The sequence below is a fragment of the Eumetopias jubatus genome, unplaced genomic scaffold (assembly GCF_037043125.1).
Source record: "Eumetopias jubatus isolate StellerSeaLion01/CBP00866 unplaced genomic scaffold, mEumJub1_p1.0 scaffold_13, whole genome shotgun sequence".
Classification (NCBI taxonomy): Eukaryota; Metazoa; Chordata; class Mammalia; order Carnivora; family Otariidae; genus Eumetopias; species Eumetopias jubatus.
In genome coordinates this window covers 75321149-75346334 of record NW_028274819.1, presented here as the reverse complement: position 1 = coordinate 75346334, position 25186 = coordinate 75321149, and the positions used below count along the sequence as shown (strand labels likewise).

Here is a 25186-nt window from a genome sequence, read left to right as displayed (position 1 = left end):
AGCACAGGCTGCTTTTGTCTTCTTTCTCTGCCTCATCTCCTTATCTTGTTCGTCCTTCCTTCCCTGTACCCTTTTTGCCTCTTTTCCTTGCCTTTGTCCCCGCTGCCACAACCCCCGCACCTGCCCCCATCACCTTGTCTTTGCAGCGTTTTACGGAGCTCCAGTCACACCCTCCTCACCCTTCCTCTAGCCTCCGCTCACTCCGGGTTCTCCCTCAGCATATGCACTCCTACAACGTTAATCTCCAAGATGGTCATCTCCACGGCCTGCTCTAACATCTTCACCCATTTACAGCGCCAACCAGATAAAGTTCAAAAGGATTATAGGACCTCTGTGGTTGAGATCCAGGTTACCCAATCATCTCCCTATGGGTCTAGGCAAACCTCCACTCCCCTGTGCAAATCCCCCATCCAATCACTTTGATCTCACTAACCCCTGCAACTAAAATTTCCCTCCTTAGGATTCACTTATATAAATTCCACTATTCTTCGGGACTCTGCTTAAGTCCCATTTCCTCTGAGAAGTATTCCCTGGCTGTCTTAGCTCTCTCTGAACGCCCAGAGAACTCCCTTGTCGGGACAACTCATCTTAATCTTATTTGTAACTTGCCAAGTTACTTCTCTTCTCCTGTGCACGCAGCTTCTTTCTGACCTGAGGGTGGAAACACTGCCTTTCAGCACCCTGCAACCCTCATGTCAGTTTTTATGTTGTGTTTCCATATATCACATTAAATATCAGTTAAATATAGTTTAATATTTTATATTTTATAAGGTGCTTCAGAATTTTGGAAGGTTTCTAAGACAAAATTCCCAATGCCAATTCTCATTATTCTGTTTATAGAGAAATACTGGTCAATAGAAAGTGCCGATTTCAAACAGGTTCATATATGGTTCATACATATTCTTTAGGTTAGATTCAAGGGCATTGGTTTGATGGAAGAATGAATGAATGAATGAAATTATGATGAAAGAAATGAAGGGTATCTTATCCATCACAAAGAGAATTTTAAAAACATTCCCTCAAACATAAAAAGGGATCATAGGGTAATAATGATCATTCTTGGTATCATACTGCACATTTCAAAATGCTTTCACAGATATCATTGCACAGGATTCTATAATAACAAGTCACAGGAGTCCACATCCACTTAGTGAATTGTTAGATTTAATTTGAAAAATACTACATGCTATGGGAGAGAAAATGATTAACAATGACTCAGGAGTCAGGGGAGGCTTCACTTAGGAGGTGACATTAGAATTAGATTTTGAAGGAAAAATAACATTTTGCTGGGTAGGTAGGAAAAAGACATTCTGGGTAGAGGGGGCATAACATATCAGGTTGTCCTTGAACCAGAAAAGGTAACTTTCCTTGGCCAGTTCACGTCTATTGAAAGAGAGCCCTATCTTATTCTCTCTTCAAAACTGTCTTTTCCACATGTGCAAAGGCCTTAGTCTAGTCTCTGTGAGCTTAGTATTTCTCATGGCACTTAGCACTGCAATTTTTACCCAGTAGGTGCTCAAGAAATGTTTGATGAATGAATGAATGAATGTAGTGCTTTGCTATAGCCAGCCAATCACGGCACAATACATACCCTGCCAATTCTCAGCAATATGTACATTGTAATGTTTGAGCTCAGAACTCTTGAAGGGTGCCATCTATGGAGTATGTGCTCATAGGATGAGGGCTGGGGATACAAGTGAGGTCCCAGGAAAAGGTCTAACAGACGCCTCTCTTATGAGAAGCTTAGAAACACCAGCAAAGAGTACTTACCTGCCAGAAGCATTTAGGGGAAGACCACTGAATTTGTTATAGCCTTGAGGAGCATAATCCCAAAGAACTTTTTCAGCTGCTATAAAGTAGCGCCTCTGCTGACCCTTCATTTTGGGGTGAGGAACATCACCTTTGCAGTTACCAACATTATACTGTCCCAGCATGCCGGCTGCAGAACAAAGGAAAACCACAAGCCAGGGTATAAATGTTTACAAAAGAAATCAGACAGAAAAAGACTGATAGATTTCACTTTGTAAACATTTTTTTATTGTATTATAATTGTTTTTTTTTTATTTTATTATGTTATGTTAGTCACCATACATTACATCATTAGTTTTTGATGTGGTGATCCACGATCCATTGTTTTCATATAACACCCAGTGCTCCATGCAATACGTGCCCTCCTTAATACCCATCACCGGGCTAACCCATCCCCCCACCCCCCTCCCCTCTAAAACCCTCAGTTTGTTTCTCAGAGTCCATAGTCTCTCACGGTTCGTCTCTCCCTCCAATGCCCCCCCCTTCATTTTTCTCTTCCTTCTCCTAATGTCCTCCAAGCTATTCCTTGTGTTCCATAAATAAGTGAAACCATATGATAATTGACTTTCTCTACTTGACTTATTTCACTTAGCATAATCTCCTCCAGTCCCAACCATGTTGATGTAAAAGTTGGGTATTCATCCTTTCTGATAGCTGAGTAATACATTTAAATCTTTTGTACGGAAAACAGGACCTTAATGAAGTTAAAAGTGAAGGATAAGTGGTGGGTAGGGGGATATTTTAACACATAGGACAAAAGATTAATACGTAAATATATTTGACAAAGAAGAAAGAAGAAAGTAAATCTCCCAATGGAAAATGGGCAAGGGACATCAATAGATTATTTACAAAATCTATCTAAATACCATCGACCTATAAACACATGAAAAAAACAGTTCAATGTTAACGGTAATCAAACAACACTGTTGTCCATTTATCAGATTGGTAAAGATTAGAAACACTAATAGTGCTCAGTGTTGGCAGATGAATGGGGAATTCTCACACACTAAGGGTGAGGAGTAAAAGAGAATTTGGCAATGCATGTCCATCCATAGCTTTAAGAGAAAAATCAAACTGTTTGACCCAAGAATTCCAAAGCTAAGAATTTTCCTAAAGAAATATCAGACAAAAGTGTAACATATCTGTAAACTGAGGTTTTTTAGTATGGTTTATGATAGCCCCCCAAAATGGGGGGAAAATAAAGTGTTAAGCAATAGAGTATTGGTTGGGTAAATCGTAATCTCCTTTGAAAGGACACTGGGAGGATTAACAATGACGAAGTAGCTTTATATTCACTGACATGGAAATATATTTCTGATATATTAATAAGCGGGAAAAGTAAGATAAAGGGCAGTATTAAAAGATTCACTTCATTTTATAAATAATATGCACTTATGTATAAAGTTCTAAGAAATAGAGGGAGAATGTTCCTCAAAACGTAACACCATTATCCTAAGACAGAATTACTGATTTTTAAAATTAAGTGTATTTTCTAATTTTTTATAATTTTTTTCTGAGGCTATGGATAATTTTGGAAATATTATATTTCAGTAGTGTACAAACACCCGCTTATGTCCACAACCACTGGCCATGCTTAGCAATCTTACTAGTCTCAAATAAGCTGTGAATGCCTTGATATTAAAACTAGTTTCTTCCTACATATAACAGCATGAGACCCTGTAAGAATAGGGATCTTGCAGTAAGAACACTTACTATCTACCCTCTTAGGAAATTTCAAGTACATTCTACAGTATTGACCATAGTCACCATGCTGTACATTAGGTCTCCAGAACTCATTCATCTTGAATAACTGGAACTTTGTACTCTTTGAGATCTCAAGTGTTCTTAGCATGGGCACGCACATTCACACAGTTAACCATGTGAGGTCATGGATATATTAATTAGTTTGAGTGTGGTGATGAGTTCAAAGTATGCATATATCAAAACATCAAGTTGCACATCTTAAACATATGCAATTCCTATGTATCAATTATACCTCAATAAAACTGGGGGGAAATAGGAATGGGAATCTTGTCTTGATCACTTTGTCTTCCCAGAACAGTATCTGGTACATATTTACTGATCCACGCAACATTTATTGAATTGAATTGAGTTGAAATAACCCAGCTGACTAATGTTAAGATTAGCTGCTTAAGGTTGACGGGAACAAGAATGTTATCAAAGCTGCCCTGGAGAGTTGCATCCCTGTACCTGCTGGTGACTGTGGGTAGTGAGTCAGTATCCAAATTTAATTACACATTATTTCTTCTGTGTTTATTCCATTGACACATTTTTTTTTTCTATTTTGTTCTCACCATCTTAGGCCAGACCTTTTCTTTTTTTTTTTATTTTATTTTATTATGTTATGTTAGTCACCATACATTACATCATTAGTTTCTGATGCAGTGTTCCATGATTCATTGTTTGCCAATAACACCCAGTGCTCCCTTCAATACATGCCCTCCTTAATACCCATCACCAGGCTAACCCATCCCCCCACCCCTCTCCCCTCTAAAACTCTCAGTTTGTTTCTCAGAGTCCATAGTCTCTCATGGTTCATCTCCCCCTCTGATTTACCCCCTTCATTTTTTTTCCTACTATCTTCTTCTTCTTTTTTTTTTTATTACATATAATGTATTATTTGTTTCAGAGGTACAGGTCTGTGATTCATCAGTCTTACACAATTCACAGCGATCACCATAGCACATACCCTCCCCAATGTCCATCACCCAGCTACCTCATCCCTCCCCCTCCCTCCACTCCCGCAACCCTCAGTTTGTTTCCTGAGATTAAGAGTCTCTTATGGTTTGTCTCTCTCTGGTTTCGTCTTGTTTCATTTTTCCCTCCCTTCCTCTATGATCCTCTGTCTTGTGTCTCAAATTCCTCATATCAGTGAGATCATATGGTACTTGTCTTTCTCTGATTGACTTATTTTGCTTAGCATAATACTGTCTAGTTCTATCAGTGTCATTGCAAATGGCAAGATTTCGTTTTTTTGATGGCTGCATAATATTCCGTTGTATATATATACCACATCTTCTTTATCCATTCATCTGTTGATGGACATCTTGAGGCCAGACCTTTTTTATGTCATAACTCTAATGTTGCCAGTGTTTCTTAACTAGCATCCAGTGGCCAGAATCTCTCCATCAAATCCTTTCTGCACACAGGTATCATACTTATCTTCCTAAATTGCTGCACTGATGTGCCTAAGGATCTGGAAGAACCCTTCTGGCCTTCCAGACACAGTCCTGACTCCTTAGCTTTGCCCTTCAGATCTCCCACTAGGCTCTCCCTCTGTAGACTTCTCTCTTATCACTCTTCTGGCATAAGCCTACGTCCAGCTGAGGAGAGACCCATTCTGTGTGGTCCCAAGGGATGAGACTAAGTCATTCAACAGGTATTTAAGTAAAAAAGAAAATGTTCATCATGTACCTATGATAGGATTTTGCAGTTATCATTGGCTCTTGTCTCAATATACGGAAGAGCATTCTAACAGAGGAGCCCAGAGATGAAATGGGCTGCTACAGTTACTTAAAAGAGATATCCAGAAGGAAATGGAAGAATTAGATGTTGGGTTGGTCCAGACTATCTATAAATTTCTCTCCAATGTTAAAATGTTATTATTCTATTTACAGCTGCTCGTACAGAACATGTCTTTTTCCTGGTTCATGGTGCTTCCTCAGCCTGGAAAGCCTTTCTTCCCTTCTTCATCTGTTCAATTCCTACCCGTATTTCAAGACTCAGATTAGGGGCCAACACCTCAGGAAGTCCCTCTGCTTATTCCAGAGAAGTGACCATAGCAAACAAAGAGCATTTATCTTTCTGCCTCAGATTTTATTCACTTGCAAATGTCTAACAAAGTCTAGCTACTAGACCACAGGCTCCTTGAAGGTCTTACCATTTCTTTCATTCACCTCCCACCTTTTTCATAGGGAGTTGATGAATAAATATCTGTTGATAGGATGGCAAATAAATGAACATTGTGCATTTTCCTCTATACTCAATATTTAATTAAATATAATACAAGAACCTATCTAACAGCAGATACTGAATGAGCATCATTGACTGTGTGGTATAATCATTCCCCCTCGAAACATCCACACGCTATACTGGCCCTTGTCCTTTTTACCTTGTAGGTGATCACTAACTTGGCAAGTTATCATCCACTTCCCAGGATTCTCGACTACCATTTCTGTTGTCAGGAAGGTGGCTGGGAACAGGTTGATGACATCAGTCCGATGCCCTCTGCTGATGAAGGTGTTGCCATAAAAATAGATGGAATGGATGTCTATCTCATTCCCCATCCCATAGAGGTGCCAGGACACCGATTCACCAACACACATCTCAGGCTCAGGGAAGTTTCCAAAGAGGTATCCATTGAGGGCTGAAAAACAGAAACACACTGGTGCAAGAGACTCCCCTGTAGAGGCGGTAACACACACTCTAGCACAGCTGAAAATTGAGCACTGATCATCGCCTGTAATGTTTTTGTGCAGAAAAGCATGGCTCCTTTCATAAACTACAGTCCCAGAACAGAGTGAAAGGTATTAGGTTTTTCAAGAGAAAAGCACTCAATAAAAGTGAAGATGAGCACACAGGAAAACAGCCTTGGAGCTGCTGTGTGAACACAATAATGAGGTCAGGAGTAAACAGAGCACTGCTGAGAATTTCAGGATGGCTCAGCCACTTCCTCTCGCGATCCTTCATTTTCTTTCTTTCTTTCTTTCTTTCTTTCTTTCTTTCTTTCTTTTCTTTCTTTCTTTCTTTCTTATTTTTATTATGTTCAGTTAGTCACTGTATAGTACATAATTAGTTTTTGATGTAGTGTTCAATGATTCATTAGTTAAGTGTAACAACCAGTGCTCATCACAGCACGTGCCCTCCTCAATACCCATCACCCTGCGATCCTTCATTTTCATACCTGACTTCCCTACAGGACTCTTGGTCCCTGACATTAGAAACACCGTCTCACCCATTCCACAGCTGTCAGGACCCAGCAGAAAAGCAGGCACATAGGAGCTACTTAATTTAAGTAACCAAAGCGAGCAGCATGAAGGAAATGAAAGGAGCTGATTAGAGGGGACCTATGAGACGTGTTACTTTAAAGTTCTGTTATTTGAAAAGCAGAGAGAAAAAACAGTTGTTACTAGGTCTTGCTGGGGCAGCATCTAATTGATTGAGCTTACGCTGGATGTCCGAGACCTAGTCTTTTGAATCATCTGAGTGGCAGCCAGGACTTGACCAAGTGCAGAAGAAAACTTGACTCATGGTTTTAAAGAGTCATAACATCACTTCTTAAATTCAAACTGAGTTAAAAAGTAATTGTTACTAAGATAATAATGATTGAGACAGCACAACTGATTCTAAACAATTTTAGTAAATTTAAATAAATTTATCAATAAATATTATATTGATTAAGCATCTTCTATGGACTAATTTTTGTTTTTTTTTTAAGTTGATGTTTTTCTTTTTTTTTAAGATTTTATTTATTTATTTGACACAGAGAGATAGTGAGAGAGAGAGCCCAAGCAGGGGGAGTGGCAGGCAGAAAGAGGGAGAGGGAGAAGCAGGCTCTCCACTGAGCAAGGAACCCAATGCAGGGTTCAATCACAGGACCCCGGGATCATGACCTGAGCCGAAGGCAGCCACTTAATTGACTGAGCCACCCAGGCACCCCATAAGTTGATGTTTTTCTATTCCTGGTTAGGTCTCCTTTACTAGTTTGAAGAAGACTGACTGTTTGCAAACACCTACTTCTGCATACAGGCTGATTTTTGTTTTTATTTACTTATTTTTAAAGATTTTATTTATTTTTAAAAGATTTTATTTATTTATTTAGTTAGTTATTTTAGAGAGAGTGAGAAAGAGAAAATAGCCAGCAGACTCTGAGCTGAGTGTAGAGCCCAAGTGGCTCAATCTCACAACCACAAGATCATGACCTGAGCTGAAACCAAAAGGTGGTTGCTTCCTGACCAATACAGCCACCCAGGTGCCCCTATTTTTTTATTTTTTATTTTTTTAAGAGTTTATTTTTTTAATTTAAAAAAAATTATTGTTATGTTAATCACCATACATTACATCATTAGTTTTTGATGTATTATTCCATGATTCATTGTTTGCATATTAACACCCAGTGCTCCATGCAGTAAGTGCCCTCTTTATTACCCATCACCAGACTAACCCATCCCCCCACCCCCCTCCCCTCTAGAACCCTCAGTTTGTTTTTCAGAGTCCATCGTCTCTCATGGTTCGTCTCCCCCTCTGATTTACTCCCCTTCATTCTTCCCCTCCTGCTATCTTTTTTTTTCTTAACATATATTGCATTATTTGTTTCAGAGGTACAGATCTGTGATTCAACAGTCTTGCACAATTCACAGCGCTCACCATAGCACATACCCTCCCCAATGTCTGTCACCCAGCCACCCCATCCCTCCCACCCACCCCACTCCAGCAACCCTCAGTTTGTTTCCTGAGATTAAGAATACCAATATTATGTAGCCATCAAAAGAGTTTATTTTTAAGTCATCTCTACACCCAGTGTGGGGCTCAAACTTACAACCCTGAGATCAAGATTCTCATGCTCTACCGACTGAGCCAGCCAGGCGCCCCCAGGCTGATTTTTATTTTAAATACAGTCTATATTTGCTTATGTAATTGATTCCTTTTTGTTGGACATTTTCATTTGAAAGAGTGAGAGGAATTATGTGGGCAGCTGAGTCATAAACCATCACAGTAGTTTTCAGCAAGATTTCAGAGCATTGCCACCATTTTGATAAGCATAGGGATAAAAGTTGACTGGACACAGCAATGTTTTAAATTTAGGTCTTTGTTTAGCCCATCCTTCACTTCCTTCCCTGTTTCCCCTGCCTCCCTCCCTTCCCTCCTTTACTCCCTCCCTCCTAAAATATCTTCCAAACATCCCCCTCACACAAGGTTACTGAAATACCACTAGAAAGAACAGAGAGGGTGTGTGATGCAGTGGAAATCATTAGTATACTGACATTCACACCTCGACACACTTTGGAATCAAACACAACCAAAGTAACATTCATTTGCTATGGGGCTCCTCTCTTAGCTTCTCTCAGGCAACTCTGGCCCTAATTATCACTTTGACCTTAGGCAAGTCATTGATGGTCTCTTGACTTCAGTTTCTTCTTCTGTAAAATGGGGGAGGTCAGATGATCTTCAGCCCCTTCCCTCTCTCCTATGGTTTTTTAACTACATTGACGCTGCCTTAGTGGGATGATTCTGGGAGACAGACAAGCAAATATGAAGGAAATTTATCAATGAATGACATGGGGTGTTCGTTTACATTGAAGATGTTCTTTGTGTTCACTAGAACTCTCTGGGGAAACAGAAGAATGAGACTACTTAATAATCCCCAAGTCTTAAAATTCTGTATTAAGCCACTACTTTGCAAAACAGATGTGGGTAAGTGGTCTGTCTCAATGGAGAAGATAACTATAGAAATTCACTATTTTCAAATATGGGTCTGGCACATAGTGAATGCTCAATAAATGTTGACTGAAAGATTGTCTGGGAGGGGTGCCTGGTGGATCAGTGGGTTAAGCATCCAACTCTTGATTTTAGCTCAGGTCATGGTCTCAGGGTCGTGACATTGAGCCCTGTGTCGGGCTCCATGCTGGGCGTGGAGTCTGCTTAAGATTCTCTCTCTCTCAAAAAATAAATATTATTTTCAAAAAAGGAATGCCTGGGAAATATAACAAATCCACAAGTGTGTATTTAAACATAGCATACAGCATAGGTTTTGAAATTTAGCAGTCACTCAGGAAATGGTTACTGAAATAATGCAAAATGTTGCAAACCACAGAATTGTTACATGATGGTGATTCATTCTCTGTTCTCCTGTCAATATAAACCTATCCCTCTCTAGGATCACCTCCTGATTCTGTCCTGATTATAACATTAATCCTTCCACTTTCCAAACCACAGCTTGTCATACACAATTCAGCTGATATCTATGGCCTCATCTCTTCTCAGATTGTTTTATGTTCTGACATGGATTGTGTTTCATATCACTTCCTAACCAATCTTATCACTGAGTTATCAATCCTAGAAAACCAGGTTAGACATTTCTGTGTTTTTTCATCCCTCGTCTCATAGTATCAGATCCACAAAAAGCATTTGGTATATATTTGATAACACGGGAGACACTCACCATGCATTTTGTTACTTCTCTGGAAAACAGCATCTTTTTTGTCAACTGAATCAGGGTCAGTGCAGAAATGTCTGATATTTTCATCAAGGTACCAGCTTTGATTCTCATCCACCAGAGTAAACATTATAATGAATTCTCGGTCCACATCTGTCCTTGTCCCGGAATACTTATTCAGGACACCTATCGGGGGGGGGGCATCCAAAAGAGTGGAGGAAAATAGTTCAAAGTGAATTAAATCAAGATGAGTTTTGCCTCTTGCCAATGGTATCAGGTAAGTTTGAAGTCAGTCAAAGACTTATAGGAACAAGAATAACCACAACATGAAAGCAGCAACGGATTTTAATGGAAATGACAGAGTCGTAGAAGAGAAAAGTCATGAAACAGAAGCCTTCACAGCAACAGACTCCTAAAGAGAGCCAGTGTTACTGACAGCACAGACACACAAACACAATTAATGGAGAACAAAATCACAAAGTGGTCATGCAGGTGAAATATCAAAGCAAAAGCAAACCTGGCCATTTGGCTACATTCTTCACTTCCCTGTGTGTGGTGTCGGGCTGGCATGAATGGCTATCAATATGGTATGTCCCTGGTTTGTTTTCTTTTTTAAAGCATATAAATTTCAGAATGCTATGATGGTTCCTTGACAGAAGTCTGAATTATTGCCCCTGCTGTGGTGTCAGACTGGCCTTCTATGTTAGAAGAATCTCCCTAATCTTACGGAAAGCTTGGAAGAAAAGGCACCTTTGTATGGAGCAAGGGAGGCAGGCAAAACAAGGCCCGAAATTTGTACATACTTTTTAATACATCTGGAAATAGGCTTGTGTGTGTGTGTGTGTGTGTGTGTGTGTGTGTTGGCGGGGGTGGAGGAGCTCCTTACCTTCCTTGCACACCAGCAGGGGGCCAATTAACCCAGAGCAGATGTCCTTAGGCGCGTCAATGTGTGAATGGTACACCCAGGTCAGACAGTTGGCGTCTGCTGGAGCAGGGGCATATTCTTCTCTCACTGGCCAGACATAGGTGTAGTTATTGCCAGGAGGAACCATATCATCATTCTTATTCCTTCCAGATGTTCCATCTGGGTATAGGGCTCCTTCCAAGAAAAGATTAAACATAGTTAACATACAAAGATCACATGTTATAGTGGACAGGGCCAGAGCTTTGGAATCAAACACCTATGAATTAAAATTTATTTCCTGTGGGATTGAGGCAAGTTACTTAAATTCTCAATGCCTTGGTTTTCTATCAGTGAAGCTAGAATGTTGATACCTACCCCAAAGGGATGTGAGAACTAGCTGACACAATGTACTATAAAGCGTCCTGCACAAAACCAGATGCTTAATAAATGTTCATAAGGACCCCTTCTGATGGGCCTCTTGTTCCAATCAGGAAGATTTGAATCCACCTCACTTAACATCAACTCAAGAAGGAAAGGAGAGGGGTGCCTGGGTGGCTCAATTGGTTAAACATATGACGTTGGCTCAGATCATGATCTTGGGGTCTTGGGATCAAGTCCTGAGCTAGGCTCCCTGCTCAGTGGGTAGTCTGCCTCTCTCTCTCCCTTCCTGCCCCTTCCCTCCACTCGTGCTCTCTCTCTCTCTCCCTCTCCCTCTAATAATAAATAAAATAAAATCTTAAAAAAAGAAGGCAAGAAACAGAAGAAATAATGAAATTCCTAGGCACTTATTACAGATTCAACATCTGTTTGAATTCTCACAAAAGATAGGAAGGAAGAATTTTCTCCAGAGATCCTACAGTTCTGTTGAGCCAACCAGAATAGGAATTATTAGCACATGTGACAACTGGAGAGTAAAATAGGATGATGTGTTGAACATAATTTGGTGTTTTGCTACCACAGAGGGGGTGTGAAGTAAGATTTCACAAGATTTTTCAATTAAGGAAAGTCCACTGATAAAACTAGTTTGATAACTACCTGGATGGAAGGTAGAGGCCTGGAAAGACCAGGACGAGCTGAATGGCCTTGGGAAGAAGCCTGGAGGGCGAGAGGCTGAGGAGATGGATGTGGACACACCCCAAGTTCCTTCTCCATTCTTTCACTTGTTCACCATCCATTCAACAAACCTGCAATCCTAAACTCCCTGGACTAGGTCAGTTTTTTAAAATGCATTCACACAGAGAGAAGGGCAGTAGAGCCAATGGTGAAGTTCGGGGCCATTGAAGTTAGACTGCCTGGAATCAAATCCTATCTCCATCACTTGTTAACTGCAACTTGGGCAATTTTCTTCTCTTCTAGGAGCCTTAGATTCTTATCTGGAAGAGGATGACAGTTATCATACCTATCTCATAGAGTGTTGAGGCTTACATGACATAAGATTACAATACATTTATCACAGAACCTGGCATATAATAAGCTTTCAGTAAACATCAGTTATTATTCATTCATAGTACTTGCTCAAGGTTTTAATTATATATGTATAAAATTGTGTATATAATTGTTCAATTAATGTCTGTTTCTCATGTTAGACTATAATTTCCACAAAAAAACAGGGTTTTTTTGCTCATAATTTTATAAGCATATTATTTTATAAGCAATTTTATAACTTAGTAGAGTGGGTGCTCAGTACATATCTGTTGAATAAAATAATGAATGAGTGGCATGACTGTACACCATACACCAAAGCCCTGTGAATAAAATGCATGGCTTGAAAGCTTCTGAATTTATATACAGAGAGACTGAGGCTCAGTAGCTGGGAGAGGGTGGGTGGGTAGTGGACTTGTCTAGAGGCTTCAGCTGAGATCACTCATTTTGCTTTGATTATATGATACAAATCAATACAAATACTAATTTTTCTAGAGACTCTTTTATTTACACTTTACTTATGTGTTCTCTTTTTGCTCGTTATAATTGGGAAATGTTGATCACTATTATTGAAAGGAAGGGCCAGAGTCCCCAAACAAAACATTGGTTTCACCTCTCAAGATGAGGAAGATCATTTAGGATCCAAAATATACTGTGAATATAAAGTAAAAGGTGACTTAGGGTGGGGTAGCTTATTAAGTTGTTCTGAAAGTTATTGCCAGAAAGGGATTTTGATTTGTCAAAGGTTTTGAGCAATGGTAACATTAACAATATAAGAATATTTTTTAAAACATTCATTTGGTTTTATGTATTCTAGAATGTGTGGGCTTTTAGAAATTAAAATATACACGTTTTTACCCCATCAGGTTTGAGAATATTGAGGATTGGTGAAGTTATAGGAGAAACAGGCCAGCTCATAAACAAATGGTGGAAAAGTAAATGTGCAATTTTTTGGAGGACAATTTGCCAATTCCTATCGAAAGAGAGAGAGAAAGAAAGAAAGAAAGAAAGAAAGAAAGAAAGAAAGAAAGAAAGAAAGTATATGAATGTAATCAGCAATTTTACTTTAAAAAATTTCCCCTAGAAATATCCTTGAAAATGTTTTTCAAAATACATGAACTGGAATGTTTGTTGTACAATTGCCAGTATCAACCCCCAAACGAAAGCAACCTAAATAATCATCATCAATCATCAATAATCATCAATGTACTACACTGGTACATTCATACAAAGGGATATTGCACAACTGTTAAAAGGAGGTCTTTCTACGTGTGCTAATATGAGAAAATCTCCAAGATGAAGCAAAAATGGAAAACAGATAATATGTAACAGCATTAGAGTATAACCTCTTTTGTACAAATGAACAAATATATACATACACATAACCACACACACACAAATATATGTATGGAAAATTTTCTAAAAGAAATTTATAAGACATCTTTATTTTATTATGTTATGTTTGTTACCATACAGTACATCATTTTTAAAGGTGATTGCTTTTCAGGTAAGAGACAAGAAGAATTTTTACTTCTCTTATTATACCTCTCTGTACTCTTAAAATTTTCTTTAAAAAAAAAAGATTTTATTTATTTATCTGACACAGAGAGAGAAAGTACAAGCAGGGGGGCGGCAGGCAGAGGGAGAAGCAGGCTCCCCAATGAGCAGGGAGCCCGTTGCAGGACTCGATCCCAGGACTCTGGGATCATGACCTGAGCTAAAGGCAGCCGATTAACTGATTGAGCCACCAGGTGCCCCCCAATTTTTTTTAAAAAAAGATTTTATTTATTTGACAGACAGAGAGAGATAACACAAGCAGGGGAGTGGCAGGGAGAGGGAGAGGGAGAAGCAGGCTCCCCGCTGAGCAGGGAGCCTGATACAGGCCTCAATCCCAGGACCCTGGGATCATGACCAGAGCCAAAGGCAGACGCTTAACTGACTGAGCCATCCAGGCACCCCTAAAATTTTCTAACCAAGTTCATATACTAGTTTTTGTTTAATCTTTGGTTTTGAGCTCATTTTAGTGGATAAGTAGGGAATCAGAATGTGAGACATTTACCCCTTCTTTATGCTTCTCTGAATTAAAAAAAAAACAGTAAAATTTATTTTTAAATAGTCCTAATACTTAACCATATTTCATATGGAGATCAAGAAAGCACTAGCTAATTCCATTATTAAGTGAGATATTGTATGTAAGAGCTCTAGTATAGGCATTGGCACATTAGGAACTGCTTAATCAATGTTAATCCCACCTACCGACTTCTTCTGTGTTCATTCTCTACCACTCCCCAGCTGAACACCTTGGAAGCAACAACTATGCATTTACTCATTTTTGCAGCCCCAGTATCCAGCATTGGGTCTAGTGCACAGTAAACACTAAGTTGAACTGAGCAGGGGCTTTCAGACTAGCAAGCTTGCAAAGGTAGCGAAGAGAAAAATTCATCAAAAGAGAGTGAGGAAGTCAGCAAATCCTCTTCCCCGAAAGTAATGTAAAATTGAATGAAATTGAGAAAACCAACAATTTCATTGCTCTGGAAATCAAATAAAGGCATCCAGCAAAGTTTATGCTTGAAAAATTGCTGAACATCAGTTATTTGCCTACTCCTGGCTGACTCAAATGCTGTGTGCTTGCAAAGAGGAGAAGCAAAGGGCCCAGCAAAAATGAAAATCCAAGGCAGACAAAAACCACCTAAACTTTGAATGGGCTTTCTATCCACCCACGATTCCAACTGCAGAGAATTGAGGACTTACTGATGCTTAAGCACAACCTCTATCCAAGCATCTGCTGACTTCAAAGCTAAGCAGATTTAGAGGTGACCCCTTAGAAGCCAGCCTTAAAAATAAACATAAGAAAAAAAAAAGAGCAGAAACCTTGGTGGCCTCATACTCTAGGGAAGACAGATTTCATGGATTTAGCCCAGGCAAGTTACTAAACAATAAAGCAAGCCAACAGCAAAAATAACCTTGGATGAGGGAAGGATTTGAATCCAGAGTTGCTTCAATATATGCTCAAAAATTTCCAGTTTTCAACAACAAGAACAACAAAATGAGACATACAAAGAAAGGAGGTGTGACCTATTCTCAGAGAAAAAAGCAGCCAATAGAAATTATCTCTAAGTGTCTCTAGATGTGAAATTTAGCAGATAAAAAGTTTAAAGCAGCTATTATAAAAATGTTCAAGCAATTAAAAGAAATCATGTTTAAATAATTTTAAAAAGTAGGACAAAATGATTCAGTAAATGGAAAAATCTCAACAAGGAGGTAGAAATTTTAAAAAGAATGAAGTTGGAGTTTTGGCATTGAAAAGTGAAATAAATAAATAAATGATATAAATGATATAAAACATTCACTAGAAGGTCTTGGCAACAGATTCAAGATGGCAAAATAATCAGTGAACTTGAATATAGATCAATAGAACTCTCCTATCTGAAAAAGGAAGAGGGGAGAAAGATCAAAGAAAATAAACAGAACCTCAGAGGCCTATGGGTCAACATCAAGTGTATTAACATGTGTAATAGTAGCCTGCCGAAGGATAAAAAAAGAAAAAGGGACAGGAAAAAAATGTTTCTAGAAATTTTTTTGTGGAAGTTTTCCAAATTTGATGAAAAACATTAATCTACACATCAAAGAAGCATAATAAACACAAGTAGGATAAATACAAAGAATCTATACATAGACACACTGATGTCAAATTGTTAGGGAAAAAAGGGCAAAGAGGTAATATTGGAAGCAGGAGAAAAACGACTCATCACATACACATGACATGATTAACAGTTGACTTCCCATCTGAATATTGGAGATGAGAAGACAATGGGATGACATACTTAAAGTACTGTGGGGGGCGGGGGGGGTAGTGCAAAAGGAGAATACCATATCCAGCAAACTATCCCTCAAAAAAGCAAGGTAAAGTAAAGATGTTCTAGATAAACAAAGACCAAGTTTATTGTTAGCAGACCTGTCTAGCATTGGCTAGAATCTTCAGGATAATATTTAATAATAGCAGTGAGAGCAGACATTCTTGCCTTATTCCCAATCTTATGAAGAAAGCATTCAGTCCCCCTCCCATTAAGAGTGATGTCAGCTGTGGGTTTTTCTTAAACTTTATTGGGATGAGGAAGTGCCTGTCTATTCCTAGTTTGTTGGAAATGTTTAATTTGATAAGTACTAGATTTTGTTAAATGCCTTTCTGCACTTTTTGAGATGATCATGTGGTTTCTGTCCTTTATTCTATTAATATGTTGTACATTCATTTTTTTTTTTTTTTTAGAGAGAGAGTGTGTGAGCGCATGAGCGGGGGAGGGGGAGGGGCAAAGGGAGAGGGTGAGAGAATCTTAAGTAGACTCCACCCTCAGCACAGAGCCTGACCCAGGGCTCGATCTCACAACCCTGAGATCATGACCTGAGCCAAAATCAGGAGTCAGATGCTTAACTGACTGAGCCACCCAGGCACCCCGACATTCATTTATTTTTTTATTTTTATTTTTTTTAAGATTTTATTTATCCATTCATGAGAGACAGAGGGAGAGAGAGAGAGAGAGAGAGAGAAGCAGAGGGAGAAGCAGGCTCCCCGCTGAGCACGGAGCCCGATGCGGGACTCGATCCCAGGACCCTGGGATCATGACCTGAGCCGAAGGCAGACGCTTAACCATCTGAGCCACCCAGGTGCCCGACATTCATTTATTTTTGAGTGTTAAACAAACCTTCCAATCATAGGATAAATTGCATTTGGTCATGATGTATAATTCTCCTTATATGTTGCTGAAGTTAGTTTGTTAATATTTTGTTAAGAATTTTTGTGTCTACATTCATGAGGAATATTGGTCTGTAGTTCTCTTGTGATGTCTTTATCTGGCTCATGATGTTTGCCTCATAGGATGAATTTAGAAGTATTCCTCTCTTTATTTCCTGAAAGATTTTGTAAAGGATTGGCATTATTATTATTATTATTTATTTTAGTAGTTGATATAGTTTATAAATGAAACCGTCTGAGCTTGGGTTTTTCTTTGAGGGAAGATTTTTAATTGCTAATTCCATTTCTTTACATTTTATAGGTCTGTTCAAATTTTCATTTATTCTTAAGTCAGTTTGGGTAATTTTTGTCTTTCTAGGAATTTATCAGTTTCATTTAAGTTGTCTAATATTTTGGCATAAAATTGTTTATAATCCTCCCTTATTATCCTTTTAATTTTTGTATGGTCAGAGTGATGTCCCATCTTTCATTCCTGACTTTGGTAATTTGTGCCCTCTCTCTTCATCAGACTAGATAAAGTTTTCTCAATTTTGTTAATCTTTTTCAAAGACCCAACTTCTGGCTTAATCAATTTTATATTATTTTTCTGTTTTCTCCTTCTTCGAATTTCTGCTCTAGTCCTTATTATTTCCTTCTTTTTGCTTGCTTTAGTTTTTTTTTTTCTCTTTGTTTTCTAATTTCTTTTTTTTTAAAGATTTTATTTATTTGACAGAGACAGAGAGAGAGAGAGAGCACAAGCAGGCAGAGCGGCAGGCAGAGGGAGAGGGAGAGGGAGAAGCAGGCTCCCCACTGAGCAGGGAGCCTGACATGGGGCTCAATCCCAGGACCCTGGGATCATGACCTGAGCTGAAGGCAGCCCACTTAACCAACTGAGCTACCCAGGCGCCCCCGTTTTCTAGTTTCTTAAGGTGGAAGCTTAGGTTACTGGTTTGAGACTTTTCTTCTCTCTTGGCATGTCTAAAGCTCTAAATTTCCTTTTAAGTACTTCTTTAGCAATATACCATAAATTTTGATATGTTTTATCTCCATTTTTATTCAATTTAAAATATTTTACAATTTATCCTGTGATTTCTTCTTTGACCAAGGGTTATTTAGAAGTGTACTGTTTATTTCCAAATGTTTGCAAGAATTTGCAAGATTTCTTTCATTGATTATATCAAATTGAATTCCAGTGTGATTGGAGAATATGCTTTGCATCCTATCCATTCTTTTAAATTTATTTAGATTTATTTTATGCACAGCCTACTATCTATCCTGAGGAGTGTTCCATATGCTCTCGAAAAGAAGGTGTATTCTTTAGTCATTGAACAGAATGTTCTTTAGATGTCAATTAGGGCAAATTGGTTGATAGTGTTGTTGAAGTTTTCTCTATCAGGAGGAGCAGATGGAGATGGGGAGAAAAGGAGATGGGGAAAAAGACAAATGAACATGTGTAATCACTGTCTCTTTGATCCCTTTAACTGTAGCTGCTAATTACAAAATAGAGACAAGACACCAGTAATACAGGATTGATATTTACCTTCTGAATCTTTGTTGTAGAAAACGCCATGTGGATGCAAAGAGTATGGTCGGGAAGCAAAGTTCTTTAAACGGATGACAATCACATCACCCACTTCAGCCCTCAAAATAGGGCCCAGGAATCCAAGCCAGGGAGGTTTGGGGATCTCTGTGGAATAGGTCTCATCTGTGTAATGTCTGTAAACAGCCTTTTTGTAAAGACCACCTATCCTGTTGGGCCCTCTTTCGAGAAATAAGGTTGCAAGTCTAAAAGTAAGAAGGAAAATATCTTATAATTATATGACATTAAGAGAAAATCCTAATAGCTTACCTTAACAGTTCATAAAGTATTTGCATGTATGATTTCTTATTTGATGTTGGACAAAACCCTGTAACCTCTGTAGAGCTGGTAAGATTATCTTCAATTTAATGATAAGGAAACTAAGGCTAAGAGAGTTAAGTGACAAGACCAGAAACACAAATTGTACCCACAACCAAACTACAACTAAACGGAATACTCTAAAGTCTTGCTGTCCATTTGCCCCTTTTCATTTCAACATGTTCCCCTTCACTTTTTCATTTAACAGTTAGTATGTGTTCACCATGTTCCCAGCACTTTGCTATGTGCTATACAGGGATACAAAAGAATTTATGACTTAATGGGAAAATTAAGTAATGACATTCAGCAGTATATGATTAAGTGCCAGGTCTGAGAGCCTCTGTATTGACTAATGGATTTATGTTTGCTTCATTAAGTTTGGGGAAAGCACTATAGATCAAAAAGCCAAAGACAAGATATATTCAGGGCTTCATCCTCATTTCCTCAATGAGATTATCCAATGTTTGTACACCAGTGACTCAGACACATGCTCCTAAGCAGTTCCTACTACAAGGATCCCCAGCAGTCTCTAGTATGAATGGCAACTTTGCCCACCCTGCAGACTCTTCAGGATGATGGAGCCAGAGAGCAGTGTGTCAAGTGGCCAGGCATGCAGCCCACCATGGAGCAGAAGACAGAAGTGCTGGCGGATGGAGGGGAGGGTGACTGGGTCAAGCAGGGGACAGGGATCCAGTGGCTCAAGTCAAAGCAGGAGCAATCTTCTTTGGTGCATCTAGCCCAGCTCTGGCGCATCTCTCCAGGCTAATTTCCTCATTTCCTCTTTGCCTACCTCCCATGGCCTCACCCTTCCACCAGACCTCATGCTCAGTCTTCCCAGAATGCACCATGTCCTTTCAGCATTCCAACACTTGCAGGCATTCTTTTCCTGCATCTGGGTGTTATTCCTCATTCTCTATCTGCCAAGCACCCTTCCAGGTCAGTTCAAACTCTTTCTCCTTTCCCCTTCTGTACACACACAGTTCAAGCACAAATAACACACTTGCAAGACGTGTCATAGTAAGATATGTACATCTCTGGTTTGTGAGCTAATTGAAGACAAAAATCCCTCAAATATATATTTTATTGTAGTGCTGAGTAATTGCCTGGAAGTGTTGGTGCTTAGTGGCTTTGGAATAAAGAAAAAGAAAAGCCTTGGATTTGCCCCCAGATTGGCAAGTTAAAGCTGGGATAATTTTGCAAACTGTATTTGCAGAAAAGCGTATGTTGCCATACTCGACTTTGAATATTCTCCAGGCCCGGGATGGCAAATAGGTTTTAACTTGCGCACCAGATCGGACTGTTTGGTAGTGACTGCTTAGACAAAAATAAAGTCAAGTTTGAGTTCAGTCAGGGAGAAGAAGGAACCACTTGGGACCTCTACTGTGGATATGGGGTTGGAGGCATACTTGGTACATAGCTGCTATTTTTGCTCTGCACAGGCAGCCGGCTAATGTGATGCTTTGGGGTCTTTGGGTATGGCCTTCTCTACACCTAGATGACATGATATTACCACTACCGGCAGAACATACACTGGGTTGTTCTGCCGTAGCAGCAATAGTTAGGGGATGAGCACCTCATGCTCATTTGTCAGGTCCCCTTTGTAACCAAAATACATAAGGCATCATATCTGATGATATCTGGGTCCAGGGCAGAGTTTGTGGACACCAGAAAATATCCAGTGATCATCTCTGAAATCCAACCTGTGACCTTATGAGATTTGGTTTGCTGGACCTGTCTTCCAAAAACTGTTCTCTTGCCCCCAGGGACCTGCTGAAAAAACAGGGTTTGCAGCCCCCTTCCCTTTTTGTAATTTATAAACAGAAGCTTAGAGAATGACAAAAATAAAAAGAAAAGCATTTAAACAGAACAGAGCATGGTTTTAAAATCAAATTGAAAAGTGATTTCTTCACAACATCATTACTTCCTCATTCTAACCAGCTGGGGCATCCAGCCTACTTCAGACCACCTAATATGGTCACAGGCCATGGTCAAACCTGTAGCAATAAAGCCCCTTTTAAAGACACTGGCCTCGGCCTTGGAGGCAGAGGAACTTCCAGGGGTCCTCAGCTGAGCCAAATCTAGCCAAACCGCTAGATCTCAGCTCTAAAGGTTATTGCAACATCACTGGGAAGTTGGATGGCATTGCTGGGGGGATAAAATTAACTGGAAATGACAGTTTCCAGTGGAGAAAATGGCAACTTTCAGAACTTCTCTGGGGGTGAGTATTATATATGGTTGGAAAGAATCACCTGCTTCAGATGGGGTTTGGGAGGTGGAAGGAGGAGACCCCAGGGAATGTGTGCAAGTAGTCACTGAAATCCCTTCCAAGAAGGATTGCTCCAGTGAGCTATAGAGTGGGTCTTTCTTGTGACCAAGAGGACAGTGAGGACTGCCACCACCAGGCCACCTTCTTCTCTCCTCAGCACTCAGCCTTGCCTCCAAATAAGAGCTGAACAAGTCTTTTTCCAAATATCAGTTGAAGGAGCCCCAATATTATTTATTTTCCCAGGGCACCAGATTACTAGCCTGCCCAGCCACCCACATGTGTCAACCCTGCCCTGCCCTTGGAGTGGAGTCAGTAGGCAGGAGGTTCCTAGGAAAAAGGGGAAAACCATGGGCTGAAGCTCCCCTCAGAGGAGCCAGGACCACAGGGCTAGTCCTCCCAGAGGCAGCAAAGCTCTTTCTCCCCGACCTGCCAGATTCAGCACCCAGATAATGGGACTTACAAGACAGGAATCCTGACAAAAGGGTTGGAGTATTACAACAATGATTTTTGGCAGCAAAAGCCGGGAAAGACCAAAATGTTCTTCACCTGGTGACTGGATAAAGAAATTCTGTCACCTTCCTACCCCATAGCCACACAACAGAATGAGGGGGTTCTATAGGTGGCAATATGGCACCATCACCAAGAAACTACATGGAAAAAGCAAATTGCAGGTCACACATGTAAAGCGTGATCCATTTCTGTGTTTTCTAAACAATACACATATATACGTATATGCAAAGGAAACATTTGGAAACTGGCCACGGAAACCATAAAGGTGTAACTTCTGGGCCATGGGACTGAGGCCACAGGCAGGAGCCAGAAAGAATGAGCTTACTCACCCTCTTCCATACGTGGGAATGTATCTTTTATTTACTTTCATAATAAAAACAAGCTCACACTTTATTTAGAAAAGAGGGGCAACTGAGGGGCCAAATTTCTCTTCTTGTGTGCCTTCTCCCTCTGAAAACATAGCTACCACCCCAAAAGTGTGTTGTTTGGGTGAGTTCTCCTCCACGGGGGCATTGTTGCCCTGAGAGGGAGCAGAGTGCCTGCAGCTTGAGTTGGAGGGAAGAGAATCACTGCTCAACCTCTGGCTTAATGAGTCCACTCTCAGATGTCAGGACTGAGGACTTGGGCACAGTCAGGTTTGTGCACACTCAGCCCTCTGCCTCTGTGTATCCACTGAGCCTGCGGGTGGCTGGCCAGGAGCAAGAGTTGGCCCTCTTCCGTTCCATGAGGCAGAAGCCTCCATTTCCCTGTGCAAGGGAATGGGATAAAAAGTCTGGATGCCTGACATTGGGGCTCACTTGAGGCTTGGATGGTCATGTGATGCACTTCTAGCCAATGAGATGTACTTCTCTGGACTCAACTGGCAGAGACCCTTGTAGTTTTTTGCTCTTCCCCTTATTCATGCCTGAAATGAAGATATGATGATGAGCTTCAGCAGCCATCTTGAGAGAAGGGGGAAACGGGTCATACCCTATGAGTGGATGGTCAAGTGGAAAGCCATAGGAATCTGGGCCCCTGAAGGTTGCCAACTTCTGACTTTCTTTTGCATAAGCTGAACAATAATTTGAGCCAGTTTTTTTCAGGCTTCTGTTAACTAGCAGTTGAATACAAGTCCTAATTGAACAGGCTGTTCAGGAGAAGAAGGAGGAAGAAGCAGAGGAAGAACTGAGTCATCCCCAGGCTGGCTAATTAGCCCCAGAGTAGGCAGAGTTACCTGGCTTTATAGCTGACGCCGGGCCACCCACTAAGGTAACGACAGAGGAAGGATTAGATTCAGAATCACTGGTGTCCTCTCTAGACTCAGCCTGATGGGTAAAAAGCTAGAATGAGGTTATTCATAGGGAGGGCCCTGTCATTCCAATGGGGTCTGCAGGGAAACATGGACATCTGACGCTCCGCACTGCTCTACTCTGTGCTCCCAGCATGCGTAGACACGTGCGCGCACGCGCGCACACACACGGACGCAAATGCATGCTGAGCAAGAGTTCCTTATCATAACGAGTTGTCTGGCAGAGCCACCCAAACAAGAGGCGAGCATATCAGAAGGAGGGGACATGTTTGTTGACTTCCCACAGCACTCACTACATATGCCGCATATTTTAGCACTGAATTACATATATTGACTTGTTTTGCACATTCCTGGACGAGTGTCAGTCCTATCACAGAGACAGCCAATAGTCACCCCGAGAGCGGATTAGGTTTTCTAAAGCAATATTTCCCAATGCCCACCCGTGTATCAACTAGATCAGAGTTATTTGGGGCATTTGCCAAAAATTTAGGTCCCCAGGCCCCATTTCAGGGCAACTGAATCAGACTTTCTGGCGTGGCCTCTATATTTTCCCTAAGTTCGCCAAACAATTCTTACGGCAGAGCTGTCCAGTGCTTACCCATGCTGATTCTTCACTCCCAGCAGAAGGGGAGAGCAAAGAGCTTTTGCAGATAGATGGAGCCATGGGATTTTGGCAAGTGGGCTGTGAGTGGAAGTGACATGTGTCACTTCTGGGCCAGGACATTTAGTTACCATTGCAAGGCACCCCCCCTCACATCCTCTGCTGCAGGGAAAGCCTCCAGTGAAGATCGTGATCCAGCAGCCTGGCTTACTAGTTGTCCCAAGAGGACAGTTGTCCTGGAGTCACGTGGTCCTCTATGAACCCAAGGGGAAAGAAATATGCCTCTGTGGTGTTAAGCCCCTGAGATCTGGGGGTTGTTTGTTGCTATAGCACAACCTGACCTGGTCTAACTAACACAATGTTGAATGCATATACAAATTGGAAAATCACCTTTCTAAAGTACTCAGTACAAAACAAAAACCATAGTAGCTACTTGAAACTAGAACATAGTAACAGTTTAAACCATGGGAACTATCCAAAGTGGAAAAGATAGGGACAGATGAAAGTAAGAGAAATCAGTCTCTTTAGTGTCTTCACGGCAAATCACTCCTAAGAACACATTATACATTTGTAACAGTGGGACTGAAGCTCCATGTCCTATGAGTCCTGGAAGATGCAACCCTTACCCAAGAAACAAAACAAGTGAGTGACTTCAAGGAAGGCATCCACAGAAAGCAACCTCTGACATAGCTGGAGAGCACTCAGTGGAATGCCTGTGGTGGTGGGCTTTATGTTATTTATAGTGTAGCCACAGGATGGCCCCACTGTGAGGCACCTAGCATTCATTACCCCTCAGGCTCATTCCCAACCAACATTCTCACATTTTGACTCAAACTGAGGAGGTGTCTATTTTATGCTGTGAAAATATCTAGTTGGGCTGAAAAGTTCCACATGAGCAACTGCTTTAAAGACAGAATGGGGACGTAGAACATTTACGTTGCCAAGGCCAAGGGCAACACCATGAAGGAAGATGCCTTCTAAGAGCAGGTGAGATTAACCTTGTTAGAAGGAACCTGCCCAGGAGAATCATCTAACCAGAGCAGAGATGGTCTTCCAAGTCAGATTCCAAGGAGCTGGTAGCTACAAGGGGTGTGTACCTCACCAGCACCACTGTCCCCCACAACCTGGATCTTTCAGTCAGATTTTTTCCCCATCCCTTCAACCACTGAGCAATTGTTAACCCTCTACACTATATGGGACATTAAACTAGAAACTGGGGCCAAGATGTATGAATGTCAGTCCCTGCACTCAAGAGATTTACCATCTGGCTGGGAAGACAAAACCCACACCCTAGAGAGTAAATAGCAGAAGCTGGTTTTCTACATTAAGCGGCACCTGCACCATATGGATCCTGCAGGTCTGAGTATGGGAAAGGAAGCTGGGGTGAAGGCAAGCAGCAGCAGAGGGTGTGGTCAGAGCAAACGTGTGAGACCGTCATGGTCACCAGAAGGACGAACAACGTTGTTGCCTGAGCTTGAGAAGGGACACTGAGAAAACAGGACTAGATTGGGGCAAGGGCTACTTGGCAAAAAGGAGGGTGGAGATGGTGATTACATGTTGTACTTGGACGTAGTCACGCCCTCC

General features: G+C 40.7%; 1 protein-coding gene across 1 annotated transcript in view; it reads right to left on the bottom strand.

The window, feature by feature from the left end:
* Positions 1–25186, bottom strand: part of HEPHL1 (hephaestin like 1) — an 87886-nt gene that overhangs the window by 55978 nt on the left and 6722 nt on the right. Inside the window, exons 2-6 of the mRNA XM_028119655.2 lie at positions 18581–18825; positions 10872–11084; positions 9992–10171; positions 5942–6196; positions 1771–1939 (exon numbers count right to left, since the gene is read on the bottom strand). Of these exons, the coding sequence (XP_027975456.1) occupies positions 1771–1939; positions 5942–6196; positions 9992–10171; positions 10872–11084; positions 18581–18825 (1062 nt within the window). The remainder of the gene's footprint in view (positions 1–1770; positions 1940–5941; positions 6197–9991; positions 10172–10871; positions 11085–18580; positions 18826–25186) is intronic.